The sequence below is a fragment of the Chiloscyllium punctatum genome, chromosome 3 (genome assembly GCF_047496795.1).
Source record: "Chiloscyllium punctatum isolate Juve2018m chromosome 3, sChiPun1.3, whole genome shotgun sequence".
Classification (NCBI taxonomy): domain Eukaryota; kingdom Metazoa; phylum Chordata; class Chondrichthyes; order Orectolobiformes; family Hemiscylliidae; genus Chiloscyllium; species Chiloscyllium punctatum.
In genome coordinates this window covers 88,854,695-88,869,154 of record NC_092741.1, presented here as the reverse complement: position 1 = coordinate 88,869,154, position 14,460 = coordinate 88,854,695, and the positions used below count along the sequence as shown (strand labels likewise).

Here is a 14,460-nt window from a genome sequence, read left to right as displayed (position 1 = left end):
TAGAGGACAGGAGTACGAGAAGTCAAAGTCAAAACTGTGGTTAGACCCCAGTTGGATTACTGTCAGATTAACTTTAAATCTGAAATGGATAACTTCTTTAAGCACAGGTATGAAGGGGTATATACCAAAGGAAGGTTTGGACCACAGATCAGCAAAGGTATAATAGGCTCAAGGGACTGAATAGCCATTCACGTTCCCATATCAGACAATAAACAGGTGTCTTAATCCTTTCAGGCAGTCCTGTGGTATTAAGTGAAAGTTTTGTGTGAATTACACATGTACTGAAACTTCAATGATCTGTGCAAGTTACACCAATATCAGGCACATTGTACCAAAGCAAAGCTGACAGAATGGAATCTCCTAAAACCTGATGAATTACTGTAACAAAAAACACAGCAGTACACTGAACATTCAAAATAACTCACTTATTAGTTTGGGAATTATCCTAATGTCTTCACTCAAAGGACTGAGAAAATATTCAGATACATGTACTCATCAGCACTTTGACTCAACTATCTGATACATCTGAAAGAGAAACGTAAGACCATTAGTGAGCAGAAAGAATTGCATTGCCGCATTAATTTTAAAAGAATCTTTGCTCCAAACTATGTTAATGTTTAAGTTTTTCTGTTAATATGCCATGTGACTTCAAAGTCTGCATGTGCTCATTCAGCAATGATTTGGTACAGAGACAGTTTTCATGGTTGTGTTTTATATATACACACACACACAATACTGTTTAGGAGGAGTTTGGTTCAAGTTTATATTAAAGTCTGAAATTGAAAAATACAAATTTAGAATCCAATGTTACCATCATGGTTAGCTTATAATGGGGCAGGATGTGCTAATGACAAGTGAAACATGCAGGTAGAAACTTCAATCTAATTATTTTTAAGAATTTATTCATATAATGTGGACACTGGTGAGGCCAATAATTGTTGCTTCATCTCTAACTGCCCTCAAGAAAGCAGTGCTGAATCACTTTCTTGAACTGCTGGAGTTTACAACTGTAGTTTCGATACAACCAAGTAGCAAGAAGAGGGCACTCAAATCAGTCGCAGTATTGTGGGTCAGGAAGCACACAGACCAGGTAAGATTTCCTTGCCTCAAAGGCATCAATTAACTAGATTGTTTTTACAACAGTAATGCTGGTTTACTTAATTAATTGAATAAAAATTCTCAATTTGTGGTGCATTAGTAGTCTAAAACACAAGTTAGTTGTGTTCAAAGTAGTATATACAGGAAGATTTGGAATGACAATTTCTTGTTCCAGATTGACATGAATATGGAATTGTTCATGACACTTACATTTTCAAGCTAAACCCAAAATATATCAAAGTATTAGACTGCAGGATGGAGAATACACCATTTACAAAAAAAAAACTGATTAGCTCAAAGACTTAAGTTTAGTATTTGCATTTTAAGAAAAAAGTGACTATTTAACAATTTTAAAGCTTTGTAACAAAATAACTTACTGGGAAGTCTGAGCAGTTACAAATTGCAAAAACCGATCTTTGCTCAAATTACATCAGTTTGTTGAACAGAAGTCATTTTATCCATTGTTGCTAAACTCACTGTCAGAAGTTGGCTTTTGTAAATAATTGGTTTGCAATGCAGAGAACCAATGTGACAACAAATTTTATCAAAATGTTTAAGCTTTATTTTGACCATTGCTATAGTCAGAATAATGTAAAATTGAAGTTAACTAATTGTTTCTGCTAGTCTAACACTTCACTGAATGTCAACTATGTAGGCAATGTTACTTGTACAGCTATTACCAGCCTCAATTACAATGATACAATAGGGTGATGTACTTACTAAAAGGGAGAAAAGGAAAACAATGATTCTTAATTTGGCTATACAAAGCAAAAGATCTAGTCAAACACTTGCCAGACAGAACCAGATAATTCTACATGGATGTAATTTTTAAAAAAAATCACAAAAGGCATCTGTACAATACCAAGAAGAATGAAAAGCCTTCAGCACAATTGGTGCTTGCAGGGAGTTCAGATTTCACATTTTATAACATGCACAAAGGATGAATCATTCTGAAATTCAACACTAAAATATTTTAAAGCAATGAAAATAAAGTTAATATAACCACAATAAATATCGTGCAATTCCTACATTAAAGAAACTTACAAATTGCAAAAATGGCAATCACGCCAAAATGAAGTAAAGCAATTAAAAGTTAGTTCTAGCTTTAATTGAGTGCAATTCTGGTTGAGAAATTCTACATTCCTCAGTTGCCCTTAATCTTGCAAGCGTTAACATTTGTTCCTTAGAAGTGAGAACTGTCAGATCTAGACCTCTGTTACAGTGCATTGTCCATCAGGTTGCTGCTCCCTGCCTCTGATGCTGCTGCTCGGCCCTTCTGCTGGAGATGGCTCCTCTCCTGGTATCTCATTATTCAGATAAGCAAGTCTTTGCCTGTTGTGGTTGGAAGTTGGAGACTCATGATGCTGACTGGTGTTCTCATCCTCTGTATCAGAACTTGTTGCAGACTCAGTGTTATCATAAGACATATTGGCTGCATGCTGTGCAGTTGAAACTCTACTTACAGAAGCTACATATTGCTCTTCGCCTTCTCCTCTATGACTCCTGGTCAAGTTTTGGCCACTTATTTGTAACTGTGCAAGGGAGTTCACAATCAATACATTTGCATCTGGTGAAGGAGTTATTGGACTTACTGGCTGATCAACTAATGAAGTTGCTGATCTAACTGTGGGCCTCATAATGGGAGCAGTAGGCTGTATGGATACAGATCCAGCATTAGCAAGACTAACTGCTCCATCTGCTGAATTATCTCTTTCTGAAGTTAATCCACTAGAATCGCAGTCTAAACGAAGACCCGCCACTCCCTTCTTGGGAATATCTGCTATGTCTCGTTTCATCTTTCTGCGGCGACCATGCTCATTACGTCTAAACTGAATCATGTTCTCCAGGTCCGCAACATACAAATACCCAGCTATGAGCATTTCAATTGTCTTTTTGCCTTTCAAATGAGCATCTTCCAGCTCTATACTTGTGCGTTCATCGTACTGCCACCAGCCATTTGTGCCTTCATAGTACCAAGCATACTCCCCATTTCCTCGGCTTGCTGCTTTGAGCTCTTCAGGGGACAGCAAAGCTGGTTTGTCTAGAAACTCCTCAGGAATTTCCTGACGACACAGTGCACACCGTCTGCTTTGCCAAGACGCTCCTTTCACACACAAGAAACAAAAGATATGTTTGCATGGCAGTTTAACAGGATGAACACAAGTCTGAAGACAGATAGCACATTCCGGTACAGTCAGAGAAGGTGCTATGTTTGAGCAAGACTCATTTAACTTCCTTCCTCCTGGAATCATGTTTGATGCATGATCGACATCCCCACAGCCAGCCATTCTAAGAAGAAGAATAAAGATTTTGTATCAGCAATGTTAATATAAAACAAACACAGAACGGAAAGGGCTTCCTCTGTCAGCTAAGTCAAAAAGCGCATACAGTACTCCAAACATTTTGCAGAAAGTCTTGCCAAAACTAGAGAAGGCAATAATCAGACAATAGGAGGAAAAGTGAAAACAGTTTTGGGCCCCTTATCTAAGGAAAGATATAATGGTATTGGAGGCAGTTTAAAGAAGGTTCATTAGGTTAATCCCAGGTATAGTGGGACAGTCTTAAAAAGGAGAGGTTGAGCAGATCAGACTTGTACTCATTGGAGTTTAGAAATATGAGTGTCAATGTTATTGAAATATAGATTTTTTAGGAACTACACCTTAGAGGGCTGTAGAGGCTATTAAATATTTTCAATTCCAGACTGAAGAATGTCACATTTAAAGTTTAAGTACATTTGCACTAATATTCCCAATAGCAGTCTCACATTCATTGCATTTCAGCTCCAGATATTATAGCTTTCATACGCAGGCTTTGGGAACAAAATATTGAAACTTGTCTCCATACTTTAGCTTGCTGCATAACAGTAATAGTATTACTATAATAGTACATTTACTTTTGTGGTAAACAGGTCTCTCATTTTTCTAACCTCAAGTTTCAAATAGTTCCTTCCATCATTTTGGTCCTGTGAACTTCACTTCCAATACAGTTCATAAAGATGCAAGCTGAAATTGGTCAGTAAACTGTGTGTCAACAGGACTCAAATAAAAAAAATCTAAAACATACTCGATAGTCTTCTAAGGCATGTCGATGTGAGCATTCCAATCCATGACTTTTAAAATAATCTTCTTGTTACTGAGTATACAGGTGATAGTTTCTTGATAGATAGTTGCATTAGCTACAACTTGTTTCAAGCTTCAGTTGTCTGGGGAGTACAGCCCAGTTTCAGATGCAGTCCTGCATCTTTTTAAATCTTAACATTTGAGCACAGGGACTGGATCAATTATTTATTTACAAAAAAATATTTTTTGATCAAGGAAAATAGGAAGAGTTGCTTTAAAAATAATGTTTATAATATTCATGAATGATTGCCAGTTCATATATACCTAAATCACTGTACTATTTTGCTTTTAACAGAACATTTACTAAAATGAAAAAGACAAGCTGGCAATTCATAAGGAGTTTTTTTTTTAGCTTAACTGTGTGAACAATGAGAGCACACACTGAAAATTCCAGCAAACTGCACATCTTTTTTCCTAAAATGCATTCATTGGATATGGACTTTGTTGGTTGGGCCAATACTTATTTTGGAGAAAGTGAGGACTGCAGATGCTGGAGATCAGAATCAAAAAGAGTGGTGCTGGAGAAGTACAGACTGTCTGGCAGCATCCGAGGAGCAGCAGAGTCAACATTTCAAGCATAAGCTCTTCATCAGGAATGTTCCTGATGAAGAGCTTAGGCTAAAACGTTGACTCTGCTGCTCCTCAGATGCTACTTGACCAACTGTGCTTTTCCAGCACCACACATTTTGACCCCCATTACTTATTGCTATCTCTATTTATTTTCAAGCAAGTGGTAGTGAGTTGCTTTCTTCAACTGCTGCATTATAGGTAGGTAGAGCCACACTGCTATTATGGAGAGAGTTCCAAGATTTTGACCCAACAACAGTGAAGGAACAGTTGCCAAGTCAGTGTGGAGGGGAACTTGCAGGTAGTGGTGTTTCCATATAGCTGATGTCCTTGACTTTTGGGATGGTAGTGGTCATGGTTTCAGAAGGTGCTGTTTATGCAGCTTCTGAACTTTTGCAGTGCATCTTCAGTGTTGTTGAAACTGCACCCATCCAGGGCAAGTGGGGACTATTTAATCACACTCCTACTTGTACCTTGTAGAAGGTGGATTAATTTGGGGAGTCAAGGACCAAGATACTTACTGCAAGAGTCCTAGCCACTAACCTGTCCTTCCATCCATAGCATTTATATGGCTAGTCCTGTTCAGTTCCTGGTCAATGATAATGTCAATAGTTTTCCATCCATCATTTTAAATGGTCAGAGGTTTATGTATATTGAAAAGCAAATTTTATTACTTGGTGCACGAGATCCATGAGGCTATTACCAGGGATGAAAAAAATTCTCATCGAAGCCTTCATTAAACATAGATCAAAATTCTTTTAGTAAAAAGAAATCGATTAAAATATATACAATATTCCCCATCTTGCATTCATAACATACATTGTAGTCCCAAAATTATGCTTTGGGATCCCAGGTACAATTTTGTATCAGTTCATCAGAAACTATTCTCTTTGTTACATTAACTGAGACACTGCCTACGTTAAAATAAATAAGTAAATTCCACCAATAGAATAGTAGAAGTGGAGTTTGAATGAGCGCATTGGGTATTACGCTGATATCCACAACAATTTTTGTATCTAGAATTTCTTTCACGGAATAAGTATTTTTAAAATAATATTCGATATTCTTCATTCTAATGTTTCTTTTGGAAAACACAATTTAAATCTCTTTCCCATTACAAAATTGTCTTTAACGCAGAAGTTATGACTTAAAAGATGACTCAACAAATTAATTGAACGCATTATGGATATAAAAGGACAAATAAATTACTTATGTTACACTGAATGAAGAAATTCAAGAACGAGTTGGGTTTTTCGATGAAGGAAGCAATCAAGCATTATGACAGGCAGACCACAGCACTACCTTCCTTGCTGGATGTAATAATTTATGCTTCAATCTTATAGATCCTTGCACTTCATCACAGAACACAGGAGATCATTCAGCCCTGTGCGTCAATGCTGGCTCTCTGGACAACGTTTTGTTTTCAAACAACGACCTAATTCCCTTTGAGAAGTCTCAATTGACCTTGCCTTCACCACACTCTTAGGTACTCAAGATCCTAACTACTTGGTGGTTGAAAAGGTTTGCCCTTATATTATTGCTTCTTTTACCAATTATCTTAGATTTGTGTGCACTGGTTTTCAAGTTTCCACAAGTGGGAACAACTTCTCCAAAGTCTACATTGTTTAAGACCCTCATGATTTTGAATCTTTTATAAAGTCTCCTCTCCAAGGAGGATCACCTCAACCTTTCTAATCTTTCAACATAACTAAAGTTCCCCAACCCTGAGACCAGGATAGAATATTTAGTACCAGATTCAAATATCAATTTGTCATACCAGTGGGAACAGAGTTCAATGTATAAAAATATTTAAACATACTAACAGAACTGTGGATCCAGTTACAGATTCTTGCTGCAAGTTCCTGCAGAGATCAATGGCATCAAAGATGTTGCTAAACCTCCCCAAACTTCTGACTCCGCAGACTCTAAATATGAAAAAAAAAGGCAAGTTAGAAGAAAATCATATAATTTAATGTAACAAAGATATTTACAGACTATTTTGTTATTATACACCTGGAACAGATAGCTGCTATGACAATTGACTTTATCATTAACTCAAAAAAAGTGCAAGAGAACTTGATTATAAAAGGAGAAACCTACTGAGAAAAAAGGCAATTTAGCTAGGTGCTGTAACTTACATATGGTTAAAAGTTCTAGTTTTCGTCACATCAAATTCCAATTGCCATCGCTCTGTCCTCTCTAATTTCTAGTCATTTCCATCATATATACCCAAACACAGGCATTTGTAACAAAGACCATATCCGAAGAAGATTGCTCAGAGCTCAGACAGAGAGAAAAAAATACACCAACACTTCTCATCTTATTCGTCAAATCCCTGTACATTTCACAGTCCCATTACCACATCCCTAGCTTCCCCCCCAATTCCTTCTTGCTATTTTCTTACCTTTGGCACCCACCTGGGCTTTAGCTGTTCATGGGGATTTGCTCTTTCAACCTATTTTCTTTGGCCCCTTTAATAACCTTTTTAAAATTCACCTCTTTGACTAAAAGCCTTCAGCTTCTCTGGTTAATTATCTGGCTTTTCTTCACACCTCTGAAGCACCTTTCATAACTTTTGATGTTTTTAATATATAACGCAGATAAATAAACAATAAAACTATAAAGGTAATATAACTTCTCATTAGAAGGGAACTGAATGCTTTAAGTCACTTAGCATTTTAGATCTAATTTAGTTAGCGTATAACAAGTATATTAGGATTGGCTCTAGATTCTAGCCCAATGTATCAAGAGTCACATTGGTCAGTATCTCATACATTTTATTAAGGCTTGAGTTATAACATGCAATTCTGCTTTTAGCGTGCTATTATTAGGGACAACCTGAAAGAAAGGTTGTACATGAATCCTGTTTTATATAAAATTAACTCTGTCATCACGTTCTGATCACTCAGTTGTATCAGTTTACTACTTTACATACATATAATTTTTCAATTGACATTTCTTAAAACCTAAAAGCCAAAATTTCTCCAGTCTTTCCTCATCAATCACTCAGTCCTCCATTACTATGAATCAGCCTTGCAGCTCTTCTCTACGTATTCTGGCATCTGAAGTTCTTTACACCTCAGTGACCAGGTATATGTAGTATTCAAGGTATGATCTGCTCAGTCTAATAGACAGTTCAAGCATGGCATCCTCTGCCTTTTAAGCTATTGTTTTGGCAGTATAATTCAGTAATGTATTAGCATTTTCTGTAGAAAGAACTCTCAGTGCCACGTTTCAATAATCTTCATTCATGTTCTCAATGCTTTCTTCAGACGTTTACACATCAGAAATTGCTATCGGCACAAAGTATTGGCAAACCATAAAGGTGAACAATTAATCTATTTATCTTTGAAGCAAGCATCATAAATACTAGACAAAAACAACACCAGGTTAAATAGGTGTTGCTCACACTGGAAAATGATTTGATTGTGGTGTGCTCCGGCAGTCAGTGCTCTTCCTTGTTTATTCTCCATATTTACAGTGTATACAGACCTAGAACATGGGTAACAAATTCATAAAATGTATTGAGGGCAGAAAAAGAGAAAGTTTGACAATCAATGAGGAGTACCAAAAACAACTGCAGAAAAACAGTAGAATTAAAGTAAGTGTGACATTTTAGGGAAAGAACAAGTACAGGTAGCCCCCGCCATCCGAAAAGCGTTCCCAGGAAACTTTTCACAAGCCGAAAATGGCATAAGGCGAAGCTGCATGATTCATACGGGAACAGTATTGCTGTTTTCGTAAAAGCAAAAATCCTCTTCGGATTCGCGAAAACAGGCACTAATGTAGATCTTTCGTAAAAGCAAAATTGCATAAAGCGACTGTTCGAAAAGCAGGGGATACCTGTAAAGGACGAAAAGACAACTAAAGATCTGCATGACCAAGAGTTCAAACTGAACAGGTTACAGAGATCAGGGACTTAACTCTATTTAACCTCACCAGCCATATAAATACTATCAAAGGAGGTTAGAGGCTGGGAATTCAGCACTGACTCTCCAAATGCAATCTACAAGGCACTAGTCTGGAATGTGATGGAATACTCTACACTTATTTGGAAATGTACACCTGTAAAATCACTTAGGAAGCTCAACACCACCCAGAACAAAGCAGTTTTCTTGATCTGCAGCTGATTAACCATGTAAAACATTTATTCCCACCACTGAGTGAACAGAACAACGACGGTTTGTACCCTCTAAAATCTGTAAGCTTGACACCCTTGAAGGAAAAGGACAACAGACACTATGCAAACACTACTTGTAAGGCTCCCTAAGCAAAGCTACAAAATCATGCAAGAGGACATATCCGTCAAAATATAGGCAGATTATATTAATTATGGTATATCATTAATTCACAAGGCACTGAATGAAACACACAAAATGTAAGAATAATACTGATATACAGATGGGTGTAAATTTACTGTGAATGCAAAATCAGCCTGTGGAGTCTATACCATGATGTCCTTCAAAGGAAATCAATGCTAGCAAACAAATCTCAGTGCTGCCAATTCAGGAAAATATCTCAAATACAAATCCATTACATGCAATGTTGCAACCAAAAATATGGTTATCTAGTCACATTTCCTTTTATGCCTACAGTCACAAGAAAAAATGCTTAAAGTTGAAAGAACATCCTTCATAAAGAAAAATAATTACTTTGTTTTGATAATTTTTGGTGTGACCTCTACAGATGGAAACAAGAACAATCAAATGATGTGAGGAAGAAAGTAGTGGCACACCATCATTTGTTCACACAACTCTCTGTAAGAAATATACCTGATCCTGCATCTAGTAAAAAAACTGAAACAGGCAGTTCCCCATTAGGGAGGGAATAATTAACAATTCATATATTTATATCTTTAATTATAAATCCTATATCTAGTGCATCAGGTTTCCCATGTGTTTTAGGAGAAAGTGAGGACTGCAGATGCTGGAGATCAGAGCTGAAAATGTGTTGCTGGAAAAGCGCAGGTCAGACAGCATCCAAGGAGCAGGAGAATCGACGTTTCCTGAAGAAGGGCCCATGCTCGAAACGTCGATACTCCTGCTCCTTGAATGCTGCCTGACCTGCTGCGCTTTTCCAGCAACACATTTTCAGCTTCCCGTGTGTTTTATCTGGATAATATGTAGAAATACTTAATGACAGGTTCAGATTGCAATTCTCAGCATAGCAAAAAGTTGCACTTATAACATCACAAAGTTCTCAACTATATTATAAACCTCCCAAGACTAACCAGCACTGCAGGATCATCTTCAGTATATGGCCAAAAACATTTTTTTTAAAACCCACTAAGTCATCCAAATTAACTTAATTTTAACATTTTGGTCTTAAATTTTTTCTTTGTTCTTTCGGAGCCCTGATTTAAGAATTTCAGAACTAGTTTGCTCACACTCCCTTTGGACAGTTTGCTACCCAATTTTGCCTACTACTGCCTTAATCTTTTGTTTCCTCTGCCCATCACCAGAAAATACAAATCTGAGCAGCTCATTCCTAACAATAGCATGTACTCTGCAAAGAAAAACAATTAGAAAAAGACAAAAAAAAACAAGAGGAGAACAATGACAATAAAAACAGAACAAAGATCAAGATTAAAATAAAATCTAAAATTTAGTCTCGTGCGTTTGTCCTCTATTTTTACAGCTATGGTCAGATATATGCTTGTTGCTGTGCCTTCCACATTCCTGCTTACTGCTTTCCCATTTTCTAATGCAGTCATTTAGGTAGCCTTAAGTGCTGGCTTGCGCGTGGCAAGGTACATGCACATCAAACCACAAAGGGAACATGATCGTTACTATTTTTCCATTATTTCTGCAAAATGAACACTGGAGGGGGGGAAAGAAATGCCTTGTTAGTTTGTAACATTTAAAATTCAAAAATTCTGCAAGGAAAAATCCAGAAACCTTTTCTTCAATTATGTACTGTACTTCTCCCACATGCACAAAAAAGTTTTAAACATCAATTTGCAACATTTCTTTATAATAGCAGATTTCTGTGGCTTACAACGACCAGGTCCAAGATCCTAATAGGACACATCACTTTTAAATGCCATTTAGGGCCGGAAGGAGTTTCAATTGGGACATCTTGGGATGGGAAAGAAAGGGAGTTTTGTTCCACCTGAATGGCAGATTCACAATCAGAGAACTCACACTTCAGATGTTGGACTCTAAAGTTCCTTAATTAGGAGTGATCTGAGCAGGTGGGGACATACTGCAGAGTTTACATTACAGCATTTTGAGGAGAAACTATATTTAGCTCCACAAAAAAGGGCTGGCAAGTGACAATCTCAATCAAGTATGAAGTTTGGTTTAATCTCAAAACATTTTATGCTCCCTAAAACCTTGCTTTTAATCAAAGGATTAATACATTTTCAACATAATTCTTTTCTAATACGCATCTTGTTTTCCAGTAAAACAAATAGAGGGAAATAGAAAAAAAAAGCAGATTTCAAATTTTTCACCCCAATTCTTCAGTCAAGCTCTATTGACTTTGTGGACTCATGCTGTAAAAATACTACACAACGAGAATTTTCTTTTTAGGAAAGGCCTGTACATAGCAACAAAATCGAAATTCGTGCAAGGCCCAAAGTGGGAGCTGAATATAGTAGTAACGAGCAAGCAGTCATCGAGCTTGAGTTTGAAAGCCTGCAGATACACAGGACCAAAGAGGCCTGCAGGGAACAGAACGGAGATTTCATTTTATTCCTATGAAGTTATTCACAATAATAAGACAAGAATGCAAACTAATGGGGAAAGTTTACTCACCAACAACCATATCCCCTCAACGAAAAAAAATCTAGCGTTTCATAAATAAACCTGACGAGGACAACGAAATACATTTGCAGAATACGGACATTTTTTTTAACTAAGCCGAAACACATGCTTATTATTTTTGGTTGAAGAAGATCCGACGACGAAACCAAGGCGAACCGCTGGTCCGTGACAGTAAGAGGAAAAGTGCAAGGTTAGCGGGGGGCGGGGGGAGCTTTCAGTGGAGAGGGGGGATGGCACAGGCAAGGGAGCGGTCTCTCCGCAAACACCAGTCCGGTTGCCCACGCGCTCCAAACGGGAACATTGTACCCGCCGTTCGAGTGGAACGCGGGGGCCCGAGCGACACAATCAGCACCGAACGCAGCCGTCACCATAGCGCCCGAGCGGGGCCGATTGTTCCTTTGTCAGGCAACAAACGCACGGGGTTCGGAGCCCAATGTCTGGGGGTTCCCGCCTTTACCCGCACTCACCAAAACGCCGAGGGAGGGGGAGGGGGAGGGGGGTTTAAAAAAAACAAAAACAAAAACAAATACAGCTTCTCAGGCCCCAACTTACCTCAGCGCCTCCACCGCCGTCGCCGCGCACCTCAGCACGCGCAACTTCCAAACGTCAGCTCGACGGAGCGTGCTGACGACAGGCCGCACAGTCACCCGCAGGAGCAGCTGCCCAAGGGGGCGGGGTCTGGGGCTGGGTGGGGGGCGGTACCCTACTGTCAATCAGCTGCACAGCTGGATCCTGGCCACAGACGTGTTATCTTGGGAGGCAAATCGCGAAACTCAAATTTGCTCGAGTTTTGTTTTTGATGAGAGTAGCCTTGTTCATGCCGCTTACGTGGACTTCCAAGGCATTTTTTTTTAAAACTTGATAAGATGTGGCACCAGATTTATGAGCAAAGTTATAGTGAGCTCGTAATAAAAGTGACAGTAACAATATGGATAGATGATTAGCTGGGTGACAAAAACATGTCTTGGCCAATGGTCTCCGAAGTGGACTGCCTGAGAGTTTGGTGGAGTCAGTATTAATCGGTTCCGCTGAAGCCAAATACCAAGAGACTGGATAGTTAATAAAGGTAACTGTTAATAGGATAACTGTGAATTCGATTAATTCAATTTGTTCTTTGTAATGTTAAGACATGCAATGTATATAACTATGAACGACATGGAAAATTGTACAAGTACCAGAGATTTATTTACATGAATAAAGTATATTTTGAAATATATAAAAAAAAATCGGTGAATTCATCAGGGAATTATACTATAATTTGCAAGAATTAATATGTTGGTCAAAGTTTGGGAGAAGATTTGTAGCTCGGGTGCTCGTTGTTGTGGTTCTGTTCGCCGAGCTGGGAATTTGTCTTGCAAATGTTTCGTACCCTGTCTAGGTGACATCCTCCGCTTCCGGTTGTCAGTTTGAGCTGTCCACTGTAGTGGCTGGTATATTGGGTCCAGGTCGATGTGTTTGTTGATAGAGTCTGTGGATGAGTGCCATGCCTCTAGGAATTCCCTGGCTGTTCTCTGTTTGGACAGCTCGAACTGACAACCGGAAGTGGCAGAGACAGGCCACTATAAATGCTGGAAGAAACAGCACAGAAGCGCTTCACAGGAGGCTCCTAAGCACTGAGGATGTCACCTAGACAGGGGACGAAACGTTTGCAAGACAAATTCCCAGCTCGGCGAACAGAACCACAATAATATGTTGGGTTGTCTGGAAAGGCAGGAAAATGGTACTAAGTGCTCATTCAATGAGATAGTGCCTCTTTTTTTGCATTGAATAATTCTGAGGTTCTGTTGTAGCCTCTGGTACTCGATCTTTCCATGGACGTGAACAGTTTTGGAAGGGTGCAGAAAAGATCGATAAAGATGTTGATGGGATTGGAGGGTTTGAGCAACAGGGACAGGCTGAATAAATTGGGGCCAGTTTCCCTGGAGCACAGGCGATTGAGGTGCTGACCTTATAGAGGTTTATAAAATTGTGAGGGTCACGAATAGAGTGAACAGCCAAATTCTTTTTTCCCAGGACAGGGGAGTCCAAGACTAGAGGGCTTGGATTTAAGGTAAGAAGGGAAAAATGGAAAGGGGACTGAAGAGGCAAGTTTTTTTTTACAGAGAAGGTAGTATGTGTATGGAATGAGCTTCTAGAGAAAGTTTTGGAGGCTTGTGCAATTACAACGTTTAAAAGACATCTGGGTGGTTATATGAATAGGAAGGGTTTAGAGGGATATGGGCCAAATGCTGGCTAATGGGACTAGATTAATTTAGGATACCTGATTGGCATAGACAAGTTGCATTAAAGTGTCCGTTTCTGTGCTGTACAATTCGATAGGTTTCTGGTTTATATAATAAAAGCATACGCTAGAAATCTGAAACAAACAGAAAATGCTGAGAAACTCAGCAGGTCTGGCAGCATCTGTGGAGGAAGACACAGAGTACGATTTCAAATCTGATATGAATGATTTTTATTGTCACATTTATTTGGGAAAATACAGTGAAAAGTTTTGTTGCCACAGACTGGCACCATTTTGGATTACAAATTGAGTGAAAAGAAATTACTTAAATAGAAGTTCATCTTCTGTTCAATTGGTAGAAAAATAAGAAATAATATTCAACTTTAAAGTCGACCTTGTCAAGCATGGCTCCGGTTTTCTTATTGTCTCCAGGTGTTCCAGTCTCCAGGCCGCAAGGAGTTCTCATTCTGGGTCCAGCCACAATCCTCCAACTGTGGCCTAATCAATGAACAGCTCCAACATTACCTCGCTGCTTTCATAATTTATGTTACAAATGTATTGAATTGTCGCACAAAGCTAGCCATATTGTTGTGTTTGATTTTTTTTAGTCTCAAAAATATACTTAATTTATAAAATAACTTTGTGTACATAGTCACAAATACTGTTCAGTTCTGTACAGTAGCATACC

General features: G+C 38.5%; 1 protein-coding gene across 5 annotated transcripts; it reads right to left on the bottom strand.

Moving 5' to 3' along the window:
• Positions 1–1,637: 1,637 nt before the first annotated feature.
• Positions 1,638–12,186, bottom strand: rnf146 (ring finger protein 146). 5 transcript variants are annotated; one of them, XM_072556006.1, is made up of 4 exons: positions 11,543–12,056; positions 8,194–8,276; positions 6,608–6,709; positions 1,638–3,387 (listed from the first exon to the last, which is right to left on the bottom strand). In XM_072556006.1, exon 4 carries the CDS (start codon positions 3,384–3,386, stop codon positions 2,304–2,306), a length of 1,083 nt encoding a protein of 360 aa, XP_072412107.1. In that variant the 5' UTR covers position 3,387; positions 6,608–6,709; positions 8,194–8,276; positions 11,543–12,056; the 3' UTR covers positions 1,638–2,303. The 5 variants fall into 5 exon arrangements, with proteins under 5 accessions (XP_072412107.1, XP_072412110.1, XP_072412109.1 ...); XM_072556009.1 differs by lacking the exons at positions 8,194–8,276; positions 11,543–12,056 and adding an exon at positions 12,104–12,186; XM_072556008.1 differs by lacking the exons at positions 8,194–8,276; positions 11,543–12,056 and adding an exon at positions 12,104–12,122 and having other exon boundaries at positions 6,604–6,709.
• Positions 12,187–14,460: the final 2,274 nt, after the last annotated feature.

Bases quoted from the DNA above. Each gene is read 5' to 3' on its own strand.
- rnf146 (XM_072556009.1), bottom strand. From the start codon at position 3,386: ATGGCTGGCTGTGGGGATGTCGATCATGCATCAAACATGATTCCAGGA.